Consider the following 19,975-nt stretch of genomic DNA (forward strand, 5'->3'; position numbering starts at 1 on the left):
TTTATAAAAATTGGTTAATTTTTTAATTATTACACATCTAAAATTATTGATTTATATACAAAATATGTTTGAAATACATCTAAAATCATAAATCTAAAATTTAAACTTAAACGTTGAAAATAAAACTAATTTTTTTATATCTTATTCGATAAAAATACATCTAATATTTTTTATTTTCTATTACTATTTTTAAAATTATTAAAATAAATAATTAAGCTAAATTTTTTAGATCTTATTCAATAAAAGTATATCTAACATATTAGTTCAAAATATGATCTCTTTTAAGAATTTTAGATATGTGGATTGATAATTAAAATCCTTAAGATTTATTTTTTGAATTTTAAAATAAAATTTTTTAATTTTACTGAATTTAAATTTTGAATGTATATTTAAATGATAATTTGTTGATAATTAAAAATACTAAAACTGAAACAAAAATTTTAAATTTTAAATTTTAAATTTCAGTTTTATTTAGTTTGTATTTTGGATATGTATTTAATTTAAAAAAAATACTAAATCTATTTAAATGTATTTGTTTCAAATTTTTTTTAATTATTATAATAAAAAATTAAATAAAAGATCTCTTTTAAAATATACCTAGTCGTACTAATAGCTTAATAAGTCACCACAATTTTTGCATAAAAAGGAATTTCTTAAGTAAAAGCATCAACAAACAATAATATAAGTACTTATTCTGAATTTCAGTGATGATAGATTGCTTCCCCTGAATTTCTGTATTATAACCACATGTTTTATGATGGCCTATTCATAAGTAATTGACGTATACTTTGAGCTTCCTTCATTCTAAGACGGTTTTATTAAAATATAGAAGCTAGCCAAATCAATAATAATCATTTGTATTCAAATTAAATATCATATATATTTAGTTATTATTGTATAAAATAAGTTTATATATCAAGGTTCCTCTTATACATAATAATAATAACCCTTTTTAATTCACAATATATATAGCTAGTTCCTCTAGTGGGTGATACCGGTAGATGCTCTCCTATCTTTTAATGTAGAAATCTTTTTCATAGTTTTTGCAACACTTTAATTAATATGAAGGAAAATCTCTAACTATTTGTTCTGTGAAGGAAAATCTTAATTTCATTAAGATAATAATAAGATGTGTGATATCTAAACGACAAAACTTTATGCATCATTTTCTATAGAGCTAATTAAACGTTATACATGCAACCTATAGTTAGTTAAACATTATCTTAAATATAGATATATAGCATTATTTTTCTTTAAATAATTTATGTATTTTTTTCGCTCAAATTGTTATTAATTAGTAATATATATTGAGTTATTAATTATTTGGCTGATGAACTTTAGGTAAAGTTATTATAAGAAGTAATAGATCTAAATTAAATTTGAAAATAGTGCACGGTGTCTCTCTTATTTCATAAAATGTAGTTATCAATGACAGCTTGCTTAATTGGACCACACCTTCTGAAACATGATGTAATAACTAATAATATCATCAAGACATTGATATATATTATAATGTTGATGATCACTTTACGATGATTGTGATACATATGGCGTATATTAGGCATGCATTACTATATTTTTTCATGGCCTGTATCCAACTGTATCACGCTTCTTACTTACCCACTTTTTCCTGTGAATTAGAAATTAAAGTAAGAGAGAAACCTCTTCAATTGCTTGTCTCTTTCTACGTGTACATTTGATACAACATAGTCGTGATATCTCCTCCTAACTCCTAAGTCTTAACTTCTATATATACCATGCCCTACTCTTCAACTTGCTCATATATATCTAGCTATAGTTACTAGTTATTACTTATTACTTATTACTATACATATGCTATAGTTCTCTCTTGGTTAAATATTTTCTTCTCATTCAATTCAAATATTTTTCATCACCACCACTTCAAAGATTATTATTAATTGGGCACAACAATAATAGCTTTGTTTGCATTTTGATAAAGAGGTTAGTTCCTTGGAATTCCCATTAATTCTTCTTGATAGAATTCTATTCTGATTATTATTACAAGTTTAATTTACAAGTTTATGTCTCTATTTTTTTGTTTTGATTGTCTACTGTATTTTTCGGTTTGATAGGTTTAATTAAAAAATATCATTATTTAATAAATTATTACATACACAAGACGGAATTTAAATTTTTTATACTTATTTAAGTTTGTATCTCTGTCTTTCTATTTATTATATGCATGCATGCTTGCATGCCTGAATATACATATAATAAACCTAGTAGATATATAGTATTTTCTTTAAGATATTCATTACAGTGATCATTTGTATACTCATTTTGTATTATGTATGGGATTAACTTGCATATTGTTTAATGATGGTGGTGAGAATGTAAATTTTTTTTTTTTGTGACATAAAATTGGTTTAGTATGTAAATTAATTAGTATGGTGTATATAGAAAACAACTCTTCTTTCAAGATATATCTCCAATAATCACAAGTAACATCATGTATATCATCTATTGCATTTAATAAACTTCATTTTCAAAAATATCACCTATATATGATGTGATCTTTGAGTTGTTCAAAATCTCATTAGGTTGTTAAGTATGTTCCCTTTATATATTGTTCAATTATATTATATCATTTAAGTATTCTGAAATTTATATATATCAAGGCCAAATAATGCAAGCTAGGTTTAATTTGTGTACAAAACTTTAGTACTTATTATTATTATTATTATTATTATTATTATTATTATTATTGCCCCCAAAGAATCGCAGGAAATATAAAATGGAGAAGAAGATGAAGAAGAAAGTGAGTGAGGTATGCACCATGGATGGAGCTGTAGACATGCATGGTCATCCAGCAGTTCGAGATAGAACTGGAAATTGGGTTGCAGGAATTTTGATTTTAGGTATAATAATGAGTACTAAACCAATTAACATACTCTAGAGTCTAGAGAATATTTTTATTTTAATTTTATTACTTTATTTTCCCCGTAAAATTTGAAGATTTAACTCTATTTCTATTTGTATGATCCGTCTACATTATACACAAATTGGAGCATGCATCATGCATTGCTTGTTGGACACTGATGACATACCAAAATATGTGGTAATCCGTTATTTCGTCTTTCCTAAAAGACAATTCTTAATTGGAAATTTGGAATAAATAAATAAATAAACAAAGATAAAGTTAGATTCATTATACAAATTGGACACGTCACTGTACCATATGTGAGTTATTCCCGTGTTTGTTTACTATTTTAAATAATAAATAAATACATACATATACATACAGTGATACAGACACATAAAATACATATAAATTGTTTAATTTTTGAAATACTAATAAAAAGACAAAAAATAATTTTTTTACTGAAAATCAATTTTATTCATATGACTAATGTTGGTAATCAAAATGATGAAACCAGAAAGTAAAATTCTAAAACTTGTAAAGGATAAAATTCAAATAAAAATCTTTTTCATGTCTATAATTCATGCACAAAGCATATAATGATTTTTTTTTTTCTTTGTAGTGAACCAAGGGCTTGCAACATTGGCATTCTTTGGAGTGGGTGTGAATCTGGTACTGTTTCTAACAAGAGTTATGGGCCAAGATAATGCTGATGCTGCCAACAATGTTAGCAAATGGACTGGGACTGTTTACCTCTTCTCTCTTCTTGGTGCCTTCCTAAGTGACTCTTACTTAGGAAGGTATGCTACTTGTGCTCTCTTCCAACTTATCTTTCTTATTGTAAGTATACATGTACCAAATTAGAATTAAGTGTTATTAATTATTACTACATTTCTATAAACAAACTAAAAATCAGCCGCTAAATAAATTATTATATATTTTTATATAAATGTGTTGTTTAATACATTTTCAATACGTATTCTATGTTTTTAGTATGTATATTATACGTTAGAAATATAATTTTTTATGTTGACTCCTCTTATTAACTTAAATTTTTAGAATAAGTAATTTTTTGACATAATATTAAAGTTCTATATACAAAAGGTTAACTGGTTAAGAGTTTGATTCTTGATGAGTCAAAAAAAATAATAATAACATAAGACAAATAAAAGAAGAAAAGAAGATTTATACAAAAATAAAATAGTGTTGTTTATTCGTATTAACTTAAGTTTTTGGAATGAATAATTTCATAATATAAATGGCTCATTTGTTGGCTAATTTTTTGTGTATACCTAATATGATTGTAATTATTATTAGAGAAAATTTCACTCTCTTTTCCTTAAGAGATACTAAAATGACACTCCTTTCCATTCTATTTGTAGAATGTACATTTTTCTTTCTTTATAATTTTTAAAAAATGTCCTCTTTAATCCATTTAAAATTTTTTGTGTTAACTAATATTAATTTTATCTATTTTTAAAGAAAAATAAATTATTTTTTACAAAAATACTCTTTAGTAAAAAATTTATTTTTTTGCCATTAAATTTTGCTTACCAAAATACCTTTCAATAAATTATTTTTTTATTGATTAAATTATATTTTTACTAAAATATTTTTTTAAAAAATTTAATAATTAAATTATTTTTTTCTAAGATACCCTTCAATAATTTTTTAATTATCAAATTTTGATTTTACCAAAATTTTTATTAACAATTATAGTTATATTTTACTATTAATTTTTTGATATCAATATATATTATTTTAACATTAAATAAAAAAATCTTGGTAAGATTATTTTTCGATATCAATATATATTAATTGTTATACATATTAACAGTGATAAGATTTTTTTATTTAATGTTAAAATAATATATATTGATATCGAAAAATTAATAGTAGAATATAAAAATAATTGTTAAAGAAAATTTTGGTAAAATCACAATTTAATAATTAAAAAATTATTGAAGGGTATCTTAGAAAAAAATAATTTAATTATTAATTTTAAAAAAAATATTTTGGTAAAAATATAATTTAATTAATAAAAAAATAATTTATTAAAGGATATTTTAGTAAGTAAATTTTAATGACAAAAAAATAAAATTTTGTTAAAGAGTATTTTTGTAAAAATATTTTTTTTTGAAAAATAGATAAAATTAATATTAGTTAACACAAAAAAATTAAAATAGATTAAAAAAAAGTTTTTTAAAAATTATAAGAGAGGAGAATATATTTTATAAATAGAGAGAAGGAAAGTGGAATTTTTCCTTATTATTATTGTTATTGTTATTATTGGGACATTGATGCTGATGATTAATTAATTGTATTGGTTTTCTTATCTATATATAGGGTTTGGTGGCATTATCATTGTCCTCATACATATTCCTATTGAAGCCTAAGGGATGTGGTGATGCAAAGTTTCATTGTGGATCACATTCTTCATATCACAATGCAATATTCTATGTTTCAATTTACCTAATAGCCTTAGGAAATGGAGGGTACCAACCCAACATAGCTACATTTGGAGCTGACCAATTTGATGAAGGTGATCCTAATGAAGGGCACTCAAAGATAGCATTTTTCAGCTATTTCTATTTGGCATTGAACCTTGGCTCACTTTTCTCAAACACCATCTTGGACTATTTTGAGGATAATGGGCTTTGGACTATTGGGTTTTGGGCCTCTGCTGGTTCTGCTGCTATGGCATTGGTTTTGTTCATTTGTGGCACACCAAGGTATAGGTACTTCAAGCCTAGTGGGAACCCTCTACCTAGATTTTGCCAAGTTTTTGTAGCTGCTATGAGGAAGTGGAAGGTCAAGGTGCTAGAACCTGAGGAGGAACTTTTTGAGGGTGAAGAATTTTCAACCAATTATGGCAGGAAATTACTACACACACAAGGATTTAGGTATGCATAACAATTAACATTCATATACACACTTATTAATATTTACTTAACAAAGTCTTTTCCCACTATGCGGAGTCAATTATATGGACTAAAAAAGTCAGTGCGTCGTGTCTATACATTGAGATGCGACAAAATTTTACACTGACGGTCACATACCTAACTCAACCCTACATAAATCCAAAGACGTTATTGTGTGTAGCTATATATTGGGATGTGATACAATTTCACATCGGTTGTCGCAAACCTAACAACCTACTTGCCTTTTCGGACTTGTTACATATAAATTTTTGGCAACTACTCAAATGAAGATGACAAAAACATTTTTTTATGAAGATGTTTTGTTTAAAAGTGTGATTTATTTATTTAGCCACATTTTAAACAAAGACAACACTTTTTTAAATATCAAAATCTAACCATATAATTCATCATCCAAGAGTAAAAAAAAAAAATTTTCATATGAAAACAATTATAAATTTTTTATTGTTGTATCCACCTAAATTTTTTTGGCTGGTTCCAATTTTTAGGATATCCTTTTGTTTCTAAAAATATAAAAAGTTTCTGAGATTAACTTACATCACATACAATACAACAAACTATATTTTATACAATGCAACACAATTTGAAAACTATAGAAACATTGATACATACCCTGATTAAATTTGGCAGTTTCTTGGATAAAGCAGCATACATGACAACCAAGGATGTAAAAGAAATGGAAGAAAACAAATGCAATCCATGGCATGTATCAACTGTGACACAAGTTGAGGAAGTGAAATGCATACTAAGGTTACTCCCAATTTGGCTATGCACAATACTCTACTCAGTTGTATTTACTCAAATGGCATCACTCTTTGTTGAGCAAGGTGATGCAATGGACACTAGAATCTCATCTTTCCGCATTCCTCCAGCAAGCATGTCTAGCTTCGATATCCTCAGTGTTGCAGCATTTATCTTCTTCTACAGGCGAGTCCTCGACCCCTTCGTTGCGCGAAAAACAAACTCCAGAGGACTAACAGAGCTCCAGAGGATGGGAATCGGCCTAATCGTGGCGATCATGGCAATGATTTCAGCAGGGTTGGTTGAACATTTTAGATTGAAGTATGCATCAAAAGGTTGCAACAACAATTGTGATGAAGGATCAGGGTCAGGGTCAAGTTCACTTAGCATATTTTGGCAAGTTCCACAATATGTACTAATAGGTGCATCTGAAGTGTTCATGTATGTTGGTCAATTGGAATTCTTCAATGGACAAGCACCTGATGCATTGAAAAGCTTTGGTAGTGCACTTTGCATGACTTCAATTTCACTTGGAAACTATGTTAGTAGTTTGCTTGTTGCAATTGTCATGAAGATTTCTGCTAAGGATCAAGATATGCCTGGTTGGATCCCTGGAAACCTTAACAAGGGACATTTGGACAGGTTTTATTTCCTCTTAGCTGTATTAACTTCTGCAGATTTTCTCATTTATATTGCTTGGGCAAGGTGGTATAAATATATCAAGTTTCAAGGGAACAATGATGATGAAGAAGAAGACATCAACAAAGTCAAAGATTTTGATCTCAAAGTGTAGTGTGTGTGTATATATATACACATATTGTTTCTTTTCATCTTATTTGTTACTGTCAAAATTTGGACATGCTTAAATTGATATCCCAAATTTTCAGAGTTTCAAATTAAAAAAAAAATGAAAACATATATGACAAAGAATAATGACATATAGATCTCTGTATATACCACCCTAAATTTTACTGGTTGCTGTGAAGCTGGAGAAATTGGTTTTGCATTTTCTCTAGGCAGAGCAAATGGTTCTATTATATTAGTAGCTACATATTGTATCTGGTGGTGTGTTATGGTGTAATTTTATTATATTTCAGAAAATGTATTTGGTTTCCCTTGTACTTTTTGTTGTAATGAAGAGTCTTGATTTATCTTGCTTAATTCATATATAGCATTAGCATATATGGTACCTAATTTTGCTACTTATATCCATTGAATTAATTAACAACATTTATCATTTAATTTTTGTCTTAGAGGGTTGAAATATTAGGCTAATTTTTTTAATGTTGTCTCAGCTTTGGTGTAACATTTAATCATTGGGTGATTTAATATTTAACAAAATTATAAAAGCGTTTTTGTAACACAAACAATTTATGGGATTAAATTGCTAGAACATAATTTTTTTTTCTAAAACAATCCAAGAGAGGGATATTATATTAGCGGAATATTTTTTTAGGATATTGCTACATATCTAAGTATTTTTTCATTCAAGTTTACTCAAGTAGGTCCAATACCAACAAAAATCATTCTCATTAAAAGAGCGTCGTTGCACGCGCTTTTTTTTCTTCTCCTCTCCTGCGCTTTTCTTCTTCTTCCAAATACATGCATACGTCATCTTCTTCTTTTAAATTCACGCATCCTCCTCCTCCTCCTCCTCCTTCTTATTCTTTTCTTTCGCTATCATCATCCCAAATAACACCAACATTTTGCTAATAGATTATTTTTTCAATCGAATTGAATGGAATGTAATTACTAAATTGAATTGAATTGAATTGAATTGACGAAGGTGTTCTGAATTGAATTGAATTGATAATCTCTAAATTGTAGACACAGATGTTTTGAATTTGATATTATATAATGGATAATGTTCCGTTCATTTAGTACTATACAATTATTTTACCTTAATAACATGTTCGGTTCATTATAAATTGAATTGAATTGTTTTTAATTGAATAGATGCAAGTGTTCTGAATTGAATTGAACTAGAGTGAGACCCGCGCAATGCGCAGAGGGGTAGATTATTTATACTATATAGTATATTTTAATAAATATTATATTAAAAATATTTTAGAGAACATATTATAAATAGATTTTAAATTTATTTATTTTTAAAAAAGTTATAGGTTATTTATATTAGAGTTATACAACATTGCATTTTTTTTTTCGATTTGCATTAATGGCTACACTTTGTCTTTTTTTTGCAGTTTTTTTGTTTGTAAATAATGAAAAAAATAAATGAATGAGAATGAAAAACATATAAAAATGTTATATTAAATTTAAGAAATTTTTGACAATTAGTATAAGAGATTAAGAAATGAAGAGTAGTAAGAGTCTTAATATGTATAAGTTGTGGAATTTGAATATTTATAACTGAAATTTTTTATAATAATTATTATTATGACACTTTTAATGTATGTTTATTGCATTTAATTAGTACTTGATGTTTCAATTGAATAATAATAGATAAGAGTTTTTTGTTTTAATTTTTTTAAAGCATCTATCTATTCTTAATATATAAAAGTAGGTACATAGGTTTATCCACATTGCTTCTAAGTTATTTCTCTTCTTCTACTAACGCCATGTCAGCACCAACGCTTACTTGGCAAAATTTTAGAATCCACCATTCAAATCTTGCCAAATCAACTTTTATTTTCACATAAAAAAACACAAAAAAACAACTAAAAAGCACAATAAAAACCAACAAATTAACTTTTTTCAAATCAATCCTTATTGCCCTGGTTTCTGCAATTTACGCAATGCGGCTCCGTTGGAGATGTCTTTTCCTCTTCCGGTCCCATGAGCTATTGTTTTTTCCTCAAAACAAATTGTACATCGCGATGTCCATCTCCGACGGAGTCGCATTGCGTAAATTGCAGAAACCAGGGCAATAAGGATTGATTTGAAAAAAGTTAATTTGTTGGTTTTTATTGTGCTTTTTAGTTGTTTTTTGTGTTTTTTTATGTGAAAATAAAAGTTGATTTGGCAAGATTTGAATGGTGAATTCTAAAATTTTGCCAAGTAAGCGTTGGTGCTGACATGGCGTTGGTAGAAGAAGAGAAATAACTTAGAAGTAATGTGGATAAACTTATGTACCTACTTTTATATATTAAGAATAGATTGATAATCTCTAAGAGGAGGAGAAGAAGGAAAGAAGAAAAACCTGCGTGTACAAATTTGGAAGAAGGGAGAGGAGGAGAAGGAGGAGAAGAAGAAGAAGGGAAGAAGAAGAGTCTGCGCGAATTTAAAAGAAGAAAAAATACGAGGAAGGGGAGAAGGAAAATGAGAAGAAGAAAGAAACGGAGAAGGAGAAGAAGAAGAGCGCATGATTTAAAAAATTGTTACAACAACTTGGATAGATTTAGATAAAAATTTTGTTTGCATATAAAATTTTATTATTTTTTTATTATTAAAAAGTGTATTATGAATCCACAAAAGACGTATTAGAAATTCGCAGGGAATATATTGTACCTCTTTAATTAAAAACATATAAATGAAGTATTATAAAAAGAATAATGAACCGTGAATGTGAGTGAGTGTTCTTCCTTAAAAGCTCTTTTTTTATTGTGGGTGAGAAAAAAAAATTGTTTGAATGAATTCAATAAGAGTATAAAAATAAAGAGAAACTATGAATCACGGACATTTCGTTGAATTATTGTGTCTGTATGTTGGACATATTTTGGATATGACACTCATCGATATTTGTTTGACACGCGTGTCTACTATGTCTAATTGTGTCTTAACGAAAAATAAAAAATTATTTTCTGGACACACTTGAAAACACCTAAATACCATCACGTGTTAGCGTGTCCAATCTTATTCTTAATATATATTCTTGAAATAAAATAAGATATAGTTTATATTATTATTTATTAAAATAAAAAATATTTTAAGTACTTGATATAATTAAAATAAGACATTAAAAATAATTAAAAAATTAATTTATATTTTAATATTAATAAAATATCAAAATATCATTACGATTTATCAAAAAAATACTTTATATTTTACATGTATGTGTGTCCCATGTCTTATAAAATTTTAAAATTCGCGTATCAGCGTGTTCCATGTCGTGTCGTGTTCCGTGTCCGTGTCAGTGTCCATACACCATAGAAGAGAGGTGTTAGTTTAAAAATATATATAATGATCATATTTTTTCTCAAATATTTAAAAGTGTAAGTTTCATATATGAAAATTCATGTGTTGTTATTATTCTTTTTTCAATAACGTATGAATAATTTAAGAATGTAATTGTTCTAATAAACATGAATTTAATTTTTAGATGTTAGTTGTATGTAATGATGGATGTTATGTATATGAACTTATGAATGTTATGTGTATGAATTTAGTTAGTACAATATAATTATAAATGCACATAAAAACACACAAAAAAATCAGTTTATTACCATACCTTATCAAAATTAGTGTGGTTTTCTATATTCTTGAAAATTAGTTGACTGGCAATAACCTCGTCGGGTGAATCCATCTGTTGTTCAAATTCTTCAGCACCTTCTATAATAAGTATCGTATTAAGGTCGAATTCAAATGTCATACTATTTGCAATGATAAAGACGACTTCTTGTAAATTTTTTTGGTCTATTCTAATTGTGCTTGTAATGGTATTAGAGTTGTGAATTTTGAATGAAAATAATTGAATTAACGGAAATAAAACCATATTAGGGTAGCTTTCAGGTTTTGTATCCCTATTTAATGATGATAAATGACTTAACAAAAACAAAAAATCAATTACAATAAACTCATTTAATATAAATTATCATCACCATTTTTTATAATTATTATTAGTTTGTATTCTTAAATATAAAAATCAACTTATAAAAGAAAATATTAAGTATTGATTACAAGAATGCCTGATAGTAAGGAATATGATATTATAATTAATGTCATTAATAAGTGAGGCTGATAAGAATATGATAAATGGATTGATAGAAGAGTGAGATAAAAAATAAAACTGTTGTTAAGTTATATAAATTAAATAAATTATAGAAAGTTTTAGCTAATTATGGTTGAAAATTTTTTGTTACCAAACTTTTTCCTTTCTATAAATAGCATGAGTTAGTATTTGATGGTTTCGTTAACTTTAAATAAGGGTTAAGTTCAATTTTGGTCCCTAACGTAGGGGTCGAAAATTTATTTCGTCCCTAAGTTTTATTTTTAAACAAAATCGTCCCCAAAGTTGACAGTTGTATTAAAATGGTCCGACGGACAATTATGTCCCTGAGTTCGTTACTCTCTTTAACTGTTTGTTAATTAATATTAATAATAAAAGGGAACGTTGTGGGAGAGGGAGGAGGGGAAGATGTTGGGTCGAAGGCTGTGAGAAAGAAAGCTGTGCTAGGGTTCGACGAAGTGGAGGACGGGGACAGAAACGCCGATTGGATGGCTTCCCAGGGTTCAAGATCAGGCAGAATTCGAACTACTGTGAAGAAGATGGTATGTGGGCATGGTGAGAGGCCGATTCTGCGTACCTCAACGACGAAGGACAACCCAGGCTGACGATTTTGGGGTTGTGTCTACTATGAGGTATTTTGTTGGCCTATAATTTCTGAGATTGAGTTTTTCCATCTGGGTTTCCTTCATCTTATGAGTTCTGGGTGGTGATAGGTTCAGGATGCTTGTGATTTCTTTAGGTGGGCAGACCCAAAAGTTGGAGGAGCGCTGCGGAATTCTGAGATTGTAAGATGCAGGAAAAAGATTACAACCTTGAAGACAAGGTTGAAGGATGTCGAATGGAAGCTGAGGATTGTAGCTACTTTAGGGGTAGTTGGGTGGATTGGGTTTCTCTATTTGTTGCTGCATAATCCACACAATTTGAGGCAACCATATGGAATGCATTTAATCAGGAGATGATTAGAACATTATTTGTAGGATTTTTGTCTGTTGTTTTGGTTATTTAATACTGTTATTTTTATTGTTACAATGATGTTATGTGATGTATCCCCTGTGAAGATGTTTGAATGTATGAATGAAAGTGTTGTGCAAATTTTCAATCATGAAGCAGTGAAAATGTGTTGAAAACATGTAAAGAACATTTATGTGCACTAGGATAAAATATTAAGCAATGAACCTTAAAACACTGACAAAGTCATTTACAACAGCATCCATAAGCCAAAATGGCCAATTACAGACTTGTAGTTGTCACTTAAACAGAAAAAATACAGACCAACATAGTTCATAAACAAACTTAAAACCAGTTAACCACATGGAACAGAATGGCAAAATAACAAAATACCAACATAACATTGTTTCAGACCTAATGAAACAGCATAACAGCCAAAACACATAACTAATCCTCTTTAAAGATTGTCCCATGTACTAGGAGACAATTTTGCCATTAGCTTGAGTTTCTGCATTGGGATATGAGGTGCACCAGTCTGGATAACAGAAAAATGCCTCTTTCTCTGAATTGATTGACTGTGTGAGTCCTTCTTGTAAGTGGAGGAAGCTGTTGCACTGCTCTTTTGAGGCAAAGGTTGGGATGAAGGAGCTTTAGGGTTGGACTGAGGTGGTGCAAGCCCGGCTACATTTTTTGTCTGAATCTTGGGCTAAGTTGAATTATCAATGGGCCTAGCTGCCAATTTTCTGGGCCTGGTTACTGGTTTGTTGGGCTGAGTTGTTGCTGTGTTGGAATGAGTTGTTGCAGGACTGGGTTAAGAGCATGATTTCTTGCTAAGTTTCCCTCTTTGAACTGTTTGGCCAGGGGGTTGTGAGCTTGCAACCTTAGTACCTCTCCTTGGACCCTTGGCAGCTTGTTGAGATGCGGGTTAGACCTGTGACAGAAATAAAAAATAAGGAACATTTTTAGCACACGTAAATATAAACCAAACTGAACACTATAGCAGAAAGGAAGATACCTTCTTCTTAGATTTTGTGCAACCTGATTTCTTGTGACCTAGAGCACCACAGTTAGAACACTTCTGTGTTTGGCCCCTACGGGAGAGGTGAATTTGGCTTCTGTTATCATCATCCCCAGGTCCTCGCTTCCTCTTCTTGACTAGCCGGTGACTTGGCTTCCGATATGGTGGTGGCATGACATCATTATACTGGGATCTCTCCCACAGATCTGGCCCATTCAGAGGACGTATCACTTTCTGGTAGTACCTCAGGTAAGCATCCTTTTTGTAATGGTCATCCACAAACGACTCCAAGTCCAAACCTTTGAATGTTATGCAGCTAATGGCATGAGAACAGGGTAGCCCGCTCATCTGCCACCTCCTACAGGAACACTCACAAACAGCCAGATCTACAACAAATTTGTCTAACCCACACATCACCTCATACTTACTAGCAGCTGACCAAAATGGCCTCCAGTCCCTAGAATGTTTTACCCTTTTCTCTAGCTTCTTCAATATTGTTAGCATAATGTTACCCTGGTACACTTGAATCCTAGCTCTATTGGCAGTCCATCTAGTCATTATATAGACCCTAATGTCCTCTAACATAGTGACAATTCGTTTTTCTCTAGCCTTAACTATGACAGAATTAAAACTCTCACTCATGTTGTTAACAAGGGAGTCACACTTTGAATAAAATAAAAAGCGAGAACGGGACCAGAACCTGGGTGGAATGCTGTTCAAGTGCCGAAATGCATCCTCATTCTTGAGTCTCAGTGTCTTCGTCTCCTTCTTCCAGTCTTTCCAGTGCGTAGACTTTGCACATCTCCACATTTGATTCTTCAGCTCCAATCCAGGAAATTTCTTCCTGAAGTTGTTATACAGATGCCTCACACAGTATCGGTTGTCCACCCCAGGGATGACTTCCTCAAGAGCTGGTAACAAGTCCTGCATCAGAAAGGTAACCCAACTAATTAGTATAGTCTTCACCATAAGTTATAAAATGCACAAAAAATTTCAAATTAATGTTTACCTTCTGCTGATCCGACATGAATGTACACTTTCCAATTTTATCAGCACCCAGATCATCAGATAAGTGTCTCAGAAACCAAATCCAAGAATCCTTGGTCTCAGCTTCAACCACCGCATAAGTAATAGGAAAGATCTGGTCATTAGGATCTCTTCCTATTGCAGTCAGTAACTGGCCACCCTGAGGAGTCTTTAAGAAACACCCGTCCAAACTGATAAAGGGTCTAACATGTTGGAAGCTCTTCTTGCATGCATTGAAGCAGACATACAATCTCTGGAATAGACAATAGTTCATCAATTTGGGGTTCTGGACCTCCTGGACAAAATCTGGGCTCCTAATCACTTTCAAGCTGACAGATGAACCTGGATTGGCCCTTAGAATTTCCGCACAGTAATCATTAATCCTTCTATACTGCTCCCTAAATGCACCCTGAATTTGACTTAGTGCCTCTTGCTTCGACTTGGTTGCCATGGACTTGGTCACAGTAACATTCCACTTCTTGTGTGCCTTTGCTTGTAACTCCCTTATTTTAATCCTTGGATTAGACTCTACCTTCTCTTTAAACTGGGCTCCAAGCCACTTAGTGTGCAGTATCCCAACTCTGTGTGTTTGCATGCAGGTGTGTTGGAGGTTCAAGCTTCTTAACTGCCAGGTGGATTCATCCCCAACCCTATGTGCATAGAGCCAGAATGGACAGTCCTTCTGACACACGACTCTAACCCTGACCAAATCACACTTCTTAATTTTGATGCTCCTAGCCGTATGAACTGCATATGCCAGCACAGTCTCCTTAAATTCTTGTCTGGATGTATAAAGTGTCCCTACCTCCCACCTATAGCTGCTCATATCCTTCAAAGGTTTATGAACTGGAAACCTTTGACCCACACGATCTGATATATCATCAGCATCATTCTCAGCATCGTCATCATCCCCTTCATCCCCACCAATCATGTGGTCCATCTCCAACTCATCACTATCTGCTCCATCCTCATCACTAAACTGATTTATACCTTTACCCTTTTCCTTGCCAGTAGTAGTTTTTTTCGGCACAGAATTACCATCATCAAATCCACTATCACCCTCAAAATCCTCATCACTATCAGTGAAGTGCACCTCTCTTGCACTGTCCCCCTCCTCATCAGATGGCATGTACTCAGGGTCCTCACTTTCTTCATTAACTCACTTCCATCTACCTGAAACTCATCCCCCACATCTCCACCCTCGATTGCCTCATTAGGTTCGGCACTGGCCCCTGCTGCCTCAGCCCCGTGCCCTTCGAAAACAACCAAGCCAAGCCCATCATATGTTCCCTCTTCTGCAACTCCCCCAACGTCAACGTAACCCACTTCTGGAAACGGCTCGGCATCGCCCACATCGTGGACCATATACAACTCTACCAAGCCCCGTAACCCAGCAATGTTGCACATCTCGATTGCTTCTGCATCACCCTTCAGTATCTTCAGGCAAGTCTCCAAATCATCAAAGCTTGGATCTTTATACCACAACGCAACAATGTTGGCCTACAAGTACCCAAACTGCCTTAGTTCTTCATAAGCCTCAAACAAAGACCAACGATCGCTGTCAATGTCCTCGATGATGGTACTTTGACCCTTCAGGTACTTAAAACCCCCCTCCTCATATCCGAATGCACCCCCATGATGCACCCTCACGTTCATATACACCATCTTCTGCTCAGTCAACCCTGGCATACAGCACAATACATTACTCACAAACATATATACAAACCCTAGCTATAGCAGTAGACTCAAAAGCCTGCATTCAACCCCAAAATACTCAGACAGAGCAACATGGTGATGAAATGCAAACCCCCAACATGTTGTGAACAGTTGACGTGATTGCTTGAGGGATAGAAAGTAATCGTACCTGAACAATCAGCTGTTGCAGCGATGAAGATCACTCACCAATGTCTCAGCATACTGATTCTCAACCTTAACCCCCCAACAGCGACAATGCTTTCTGTACACCTTCTTCACACCTATGTCTGGGGGTTTCACACCAACGTTTCAGTTTTCAAGTGTTTCAAGGAAGTTTATGAGTTACTTCATGAGGAGGTGTGCACTTTGCAGGAATAAAAATTAAGGGAGAGAAACGGAAAGGGCAGAGTTGTCATTAAAATTTATTTTTGGTGCGAAAGGACTATTTTAATACAACTGTCAACTTTGGGGACGATTTTGTTTAAAAATAAAACTTAGGAATGAAACAAATTTTTGACCCCTACGTTAGGGACCAAAATTGAACTTAACCCTTTAAATAATGTATGTGGCTGACGAAGTAAGCATGAAAGAGATATTTTCGATCTATTAGCAAATACGACACAAATGTCTGTTATCAAATTATATGTTGAGTTTAAAAAATTGGTTGGGTTGATTTAAAATATATTTAAATGTTATATTTAAATATTTTAACATATTTAATATTTAAATGTGGAGTTAATATTCAAATTGTCTCTTAAAATTTGTCTCAAACTTTAAATTAGCCTTTGAAATTTTAATTACTTCAATTTGGACTTTGAACTTTTATTCTATAACTCAAATTAGCCGTTCAAATAATTTTTGTTAATGTAACATGCTGACGTAAATAGTTAGTACCATATGTCATAACAACACTCGACCATGTGGAATGAAGGGATAATGCATCTGTTAGGCTGCCTTTGTTTTATAGAACTAGGATTGAGACTGAAAGACTAGGACTGAGAATTGTATTTGGTAATTAAAGACGGAAAAAAAATTTAGTTCTTTCGCTTCATTACCTGCAGAAATTGGAGACACATGTGACCGAAAGTTTTAGGGACAGAAATTGAAATTTTAATAATATTTTTTTTCAAAATATTCTCATATAATTTTTTAAAGTCTAAATTTATCCCTCAATCTCTATATTTATTTTAAACTAAACATGATACTGAGACATAATCCAATCTTGTATATTTTACACCAACATGATACAAAGATTTAATTTAGTCTCAATCTCTTAATCTCTATTTTTTAGTTTCAGTCTTCCTTCTAAACATAACCTTAGTGAGATGTGGCATGCTAACATGGACGATAGTGCCACATGTTATAACACAATTTTTTCACGTGTCAGTTATGTGTTACGTGTTATAATACGATTTGTTCATATATCGTTAGTATATTATCATTTTAAATTATTCAAATTGTCTCTAAATTTTCGCTCATCATTCATTGTAAACCTTAAAATTAAAGAATGAGAATCAAATTAGTCTTTGAATAATTTTATTCATATTTATGGATTTTTTTAAAATAAATAAAATAAATATTTTATTTACTAAAATAGGTAATTTATACCATTTTTATTGAAATCTATTTTATTACCTTTTTCGTTTACTATTGTAAATAATTTTACTTTGAACATATCTCGATTATACTTAAAAAAAATCCCATTTTTATTTCATGAGTTTATCATTATTAATATTGTTTGAATCTATTAATTTTTTTATATATTACATAAATACAAAATTTCTTATAAATATTTTTAAATTTTTTATTTTGATCGTATATTTTTTATAATAATTTAATGTTAATAAATTTATAACATATAGTTATATTATTCAATAAGATAAATATATGATCGACTACAATATGAATTTTTTGTATTGTGATCTAAATTATGTCTATTGCCATCAACACTAATTAATTAATAAAAAAATCACGTATATGAAAATTATTACAAAATGATTTGCTTAAAAAATATATAAAGAGAATGATTAAATTTATCTTTTATATAAACATTAATAACCTTCTTTTTTTTTTCATTTTTCCTCTTTTTCAAATTCATTATCAAAATAAAACCTTCACGCACCTTTGTTCATAAACTATATATCATTGGAATTGAAAAATGATTAATGGACTAATATAATAAGAAAGCAAACAAACAAAATAAAAAAATGTTAAAGCATCTTTCATCATCAGCTCTTAATTTCATATTTTAAAATTTTTGAAATAGTTTTTTTATTATGTAATAAGAATTTCGTCTAATTTATATGTGAAGAATAGAAAGGACATTAGAAAATTTAAAAGATATTAATAATTTTAAATTTATAAAATACAAAATAAAAAATATTTTAGAGACTATTTTGATTCACATTTTTTAATTTTAAAAGTTAAAATGATCAATTCTAAATAAAAATTTAGAAACCAATTTAAATCAATTAAAATAATAATATACTAATGATATGTGAATAAATAATGTTACAATACAAAACATAAATAAATAAATCATGTTATAATATATGACATTATAGTCTATATCAATATGTCATGTATCACTAACAAAAATATTTTCTTTTTTTTTTTCATTTTACATGGCCACATCACCTCAGTATGGTATTAACAAAAATTATTTAAGAGACTGATGTGGATTACGAATGAAAATTTAAAATCTAAATTGAAACAATTAAAATTTTAAAATATAATTTAAGGTTTAAGACAAATTTAAAAAATTAATTTAAATATTAATTCTTTCAATATATATTTAAATTAAATATTATATTATTTAATATACTAAATTCATACGTATAGGGTTACAAAGCATCACTAATTGTATATATTACATAATCATATTTTCCATAAATAACAATTAATTAAATATTATTTAATATATATTTAAATATATTCATAATTTCATACCTACCCAAATCTGAAAATATGACGCACGTTATTTCACTTACTAATCGTAAACTATTAGTTTTTTTTATAACTACAATTAATACCAACTAATTTCACTCACAAATTTTATAAATCTTTTTTAGTTCAACAAGCAAAAAAAAAAAAAAACTAATATATACTAAAATAATAGATTTAAACATATAATACAAATAATTTTACTCTTTAATTATATATTATTATTTTTCATAACTATTAATTAATACTAACTAATTTAACTAATAACTACACATAAATATTTCTTTAATTCAGATTAAAAAAAATATACACAACTAGTTATCACTATCATTGACTAAGAATCCGTTTGAATAGTGGTAAAAAAAAAATTTTGGTTGAGTAAATCCCCGTAATAGTCCCTGAGATTTGGGTCGTTATCCAATGTGATCCCTGAAATCCCAATTGCATCATTATAATTCTCCAGATACGGCTCCAGGCACCATAATAGTCCCTAGACAGTTTTCCGGTGATGAGTCATCAACAAGACGCTGAGGTGCCCTCATTTTGCCACGCTGGATGGTGCCAACGGCTAGTTGAGCTGGCACAGTTTCAATTTATACCCAATGTGGTCCCTCCCACTATATTTAACCCTAAATTCCCAAATGTTCAGTAAGTTAATTTCTTCTTCTTCTTCTTCGTTCTTTTTCCATTCTTGTTGTTGCTGTTGTTCCTGGAGCTGGAAGTGAATATCCATGATGGGTGGTGGAAGCACTAGAGTTGGAAGCTCTATTAGTTCACCGTGCAGTGGCCATCGGACGAGAACGCAAAGCAGGAGCAGAAGATCCGGGGTGCCGGAATGGTGCGGTTGCGGCTGCCGGCCAGTTCTCAGGTGGTCTGAG

At 30.4% G+C, this 19,975-nt stretch overlaps 2 protein-coding genes across 4 annotated transcripts; one reads left to right on the forward strand and one right to left on the reverse strand.

Moving 5' to 3' along the window:
- The first annotated feature begins 1,698 nt into the window (after positions 1–1,698).
- On the forward strand, positions 1,699–7,722 carry LOC112744501 (protein NRT1/ PTR FAMILY 7.3). 3 transcript variants are annotated; one of them, XM_025794157.3, is made up of 5 exons: positions 1,699–1,962; positions 2,738–2,879; positions 3,504–3,721; positions 5,228–5,784; positions 6,451–7,722. In XM_025794157.3, exons 2-5 carry the CDS (start codon positions 2,756–2,758, stop codon positions 7,352–7,354), a joined length of 1,803 nt encoding a protein of 600 aa, XP_025649942.1. In that variant the 5' UTR covers positions 1,699–1,962; positions 2,738–2,755; the 3' UTR covers positions 7,355–7,722. The 3 variants fall into 3 exon arrangements, with proteins under 3 accessions (XP_025649942.1, XP_025649943.1, XP_025649944.1); XM_025794158.3 differs by having other exon boundaries at positions 1,781–1,962; positions 2,746–2,879; XM_025794159.3 differs by lacking the exons at positions 1,699–1,962; positions 2,738–2,879 and adding an exon at positions 2,947–3,079.
- A 5,150-nt stretch (positions 7,723–12,872) lies between these two features.
- Positions 12,873–15,399, reverse strand: LOC140178772 (uncharacterized). Its single transcript, XM_072216020.1, has 3 exons — positions 14,443–15,399; positions 13,431–14,357; positions 12,873–13,109 (listed from the first exon to the last, which is right to left on the reverse strand). The coding sequence occupies exons 1-3, from the start codon at positions 15,397–15,399 to the stop codon at positions 12,873–12,875; spliced, it is 2,121 nt and encodes a 706-aa protein (XP_072072121.1).
- Positions 15,400–19,975: the final 4,576 nt, after the last annotated feature.

This window comes from Arachis hypogaea, chromosome 14 (assembly GCF_003086295.3).
Source record: "Arachis hypogaea cultivar Tifrunner chromosome 14, arahy.Tifrunner.gnm2.J5K5, whole genome shotgun sequence".
Lineage (NCBI taxonomy): Eukaryota > Viridiplantae > Streptophyta > Magnoliopsida > Fabales > Fabaceae > Arachis > Arachis hypogaea.

Coding starts and splice junctions, on each gene's coding strand:
- LOC112744501 (XM_025794157.3), top strand. CDS start 2,756: ATGGAGAAGAAGATGAAGAAGAAAGTGAGTGAGGTATGCACCATGGAT. Junction 3,722..5,227: donor TCCAACTTATCTTTCTTATT/GTAAGTATACAT, acceptor ATCTATATATAG/GGTTTGGTGGCATTATCATT. Junction 5,785..6,450: donor CTACACACACAAGGATTTAG/GTATGCATAACA, acceptor TAAATTTGGCAG/TTTCTTGGATAAAGCAGCAT.
- LOC140178772 (XM_072216020.1), bottom strand. CDS start 15,399: ATGGACCACATGATTGGTGGGGATGAAGGGGATGATGACGATGCTGAG. Junction 14,358..14,442: donor TCATGTCGGATCAGCAGAAG/GTAAACATTAAT, acceptor TTTCTGATGCAG/GACTTGTTACCAGCTCTTGA. Junction 13,110..13,430: donor GCACAAAATCTAAGAAGAAG/GTATCTTCCTTT, acceptor CCCAAGATTCAG/ACAAAAAATGTAGCCGGGCT.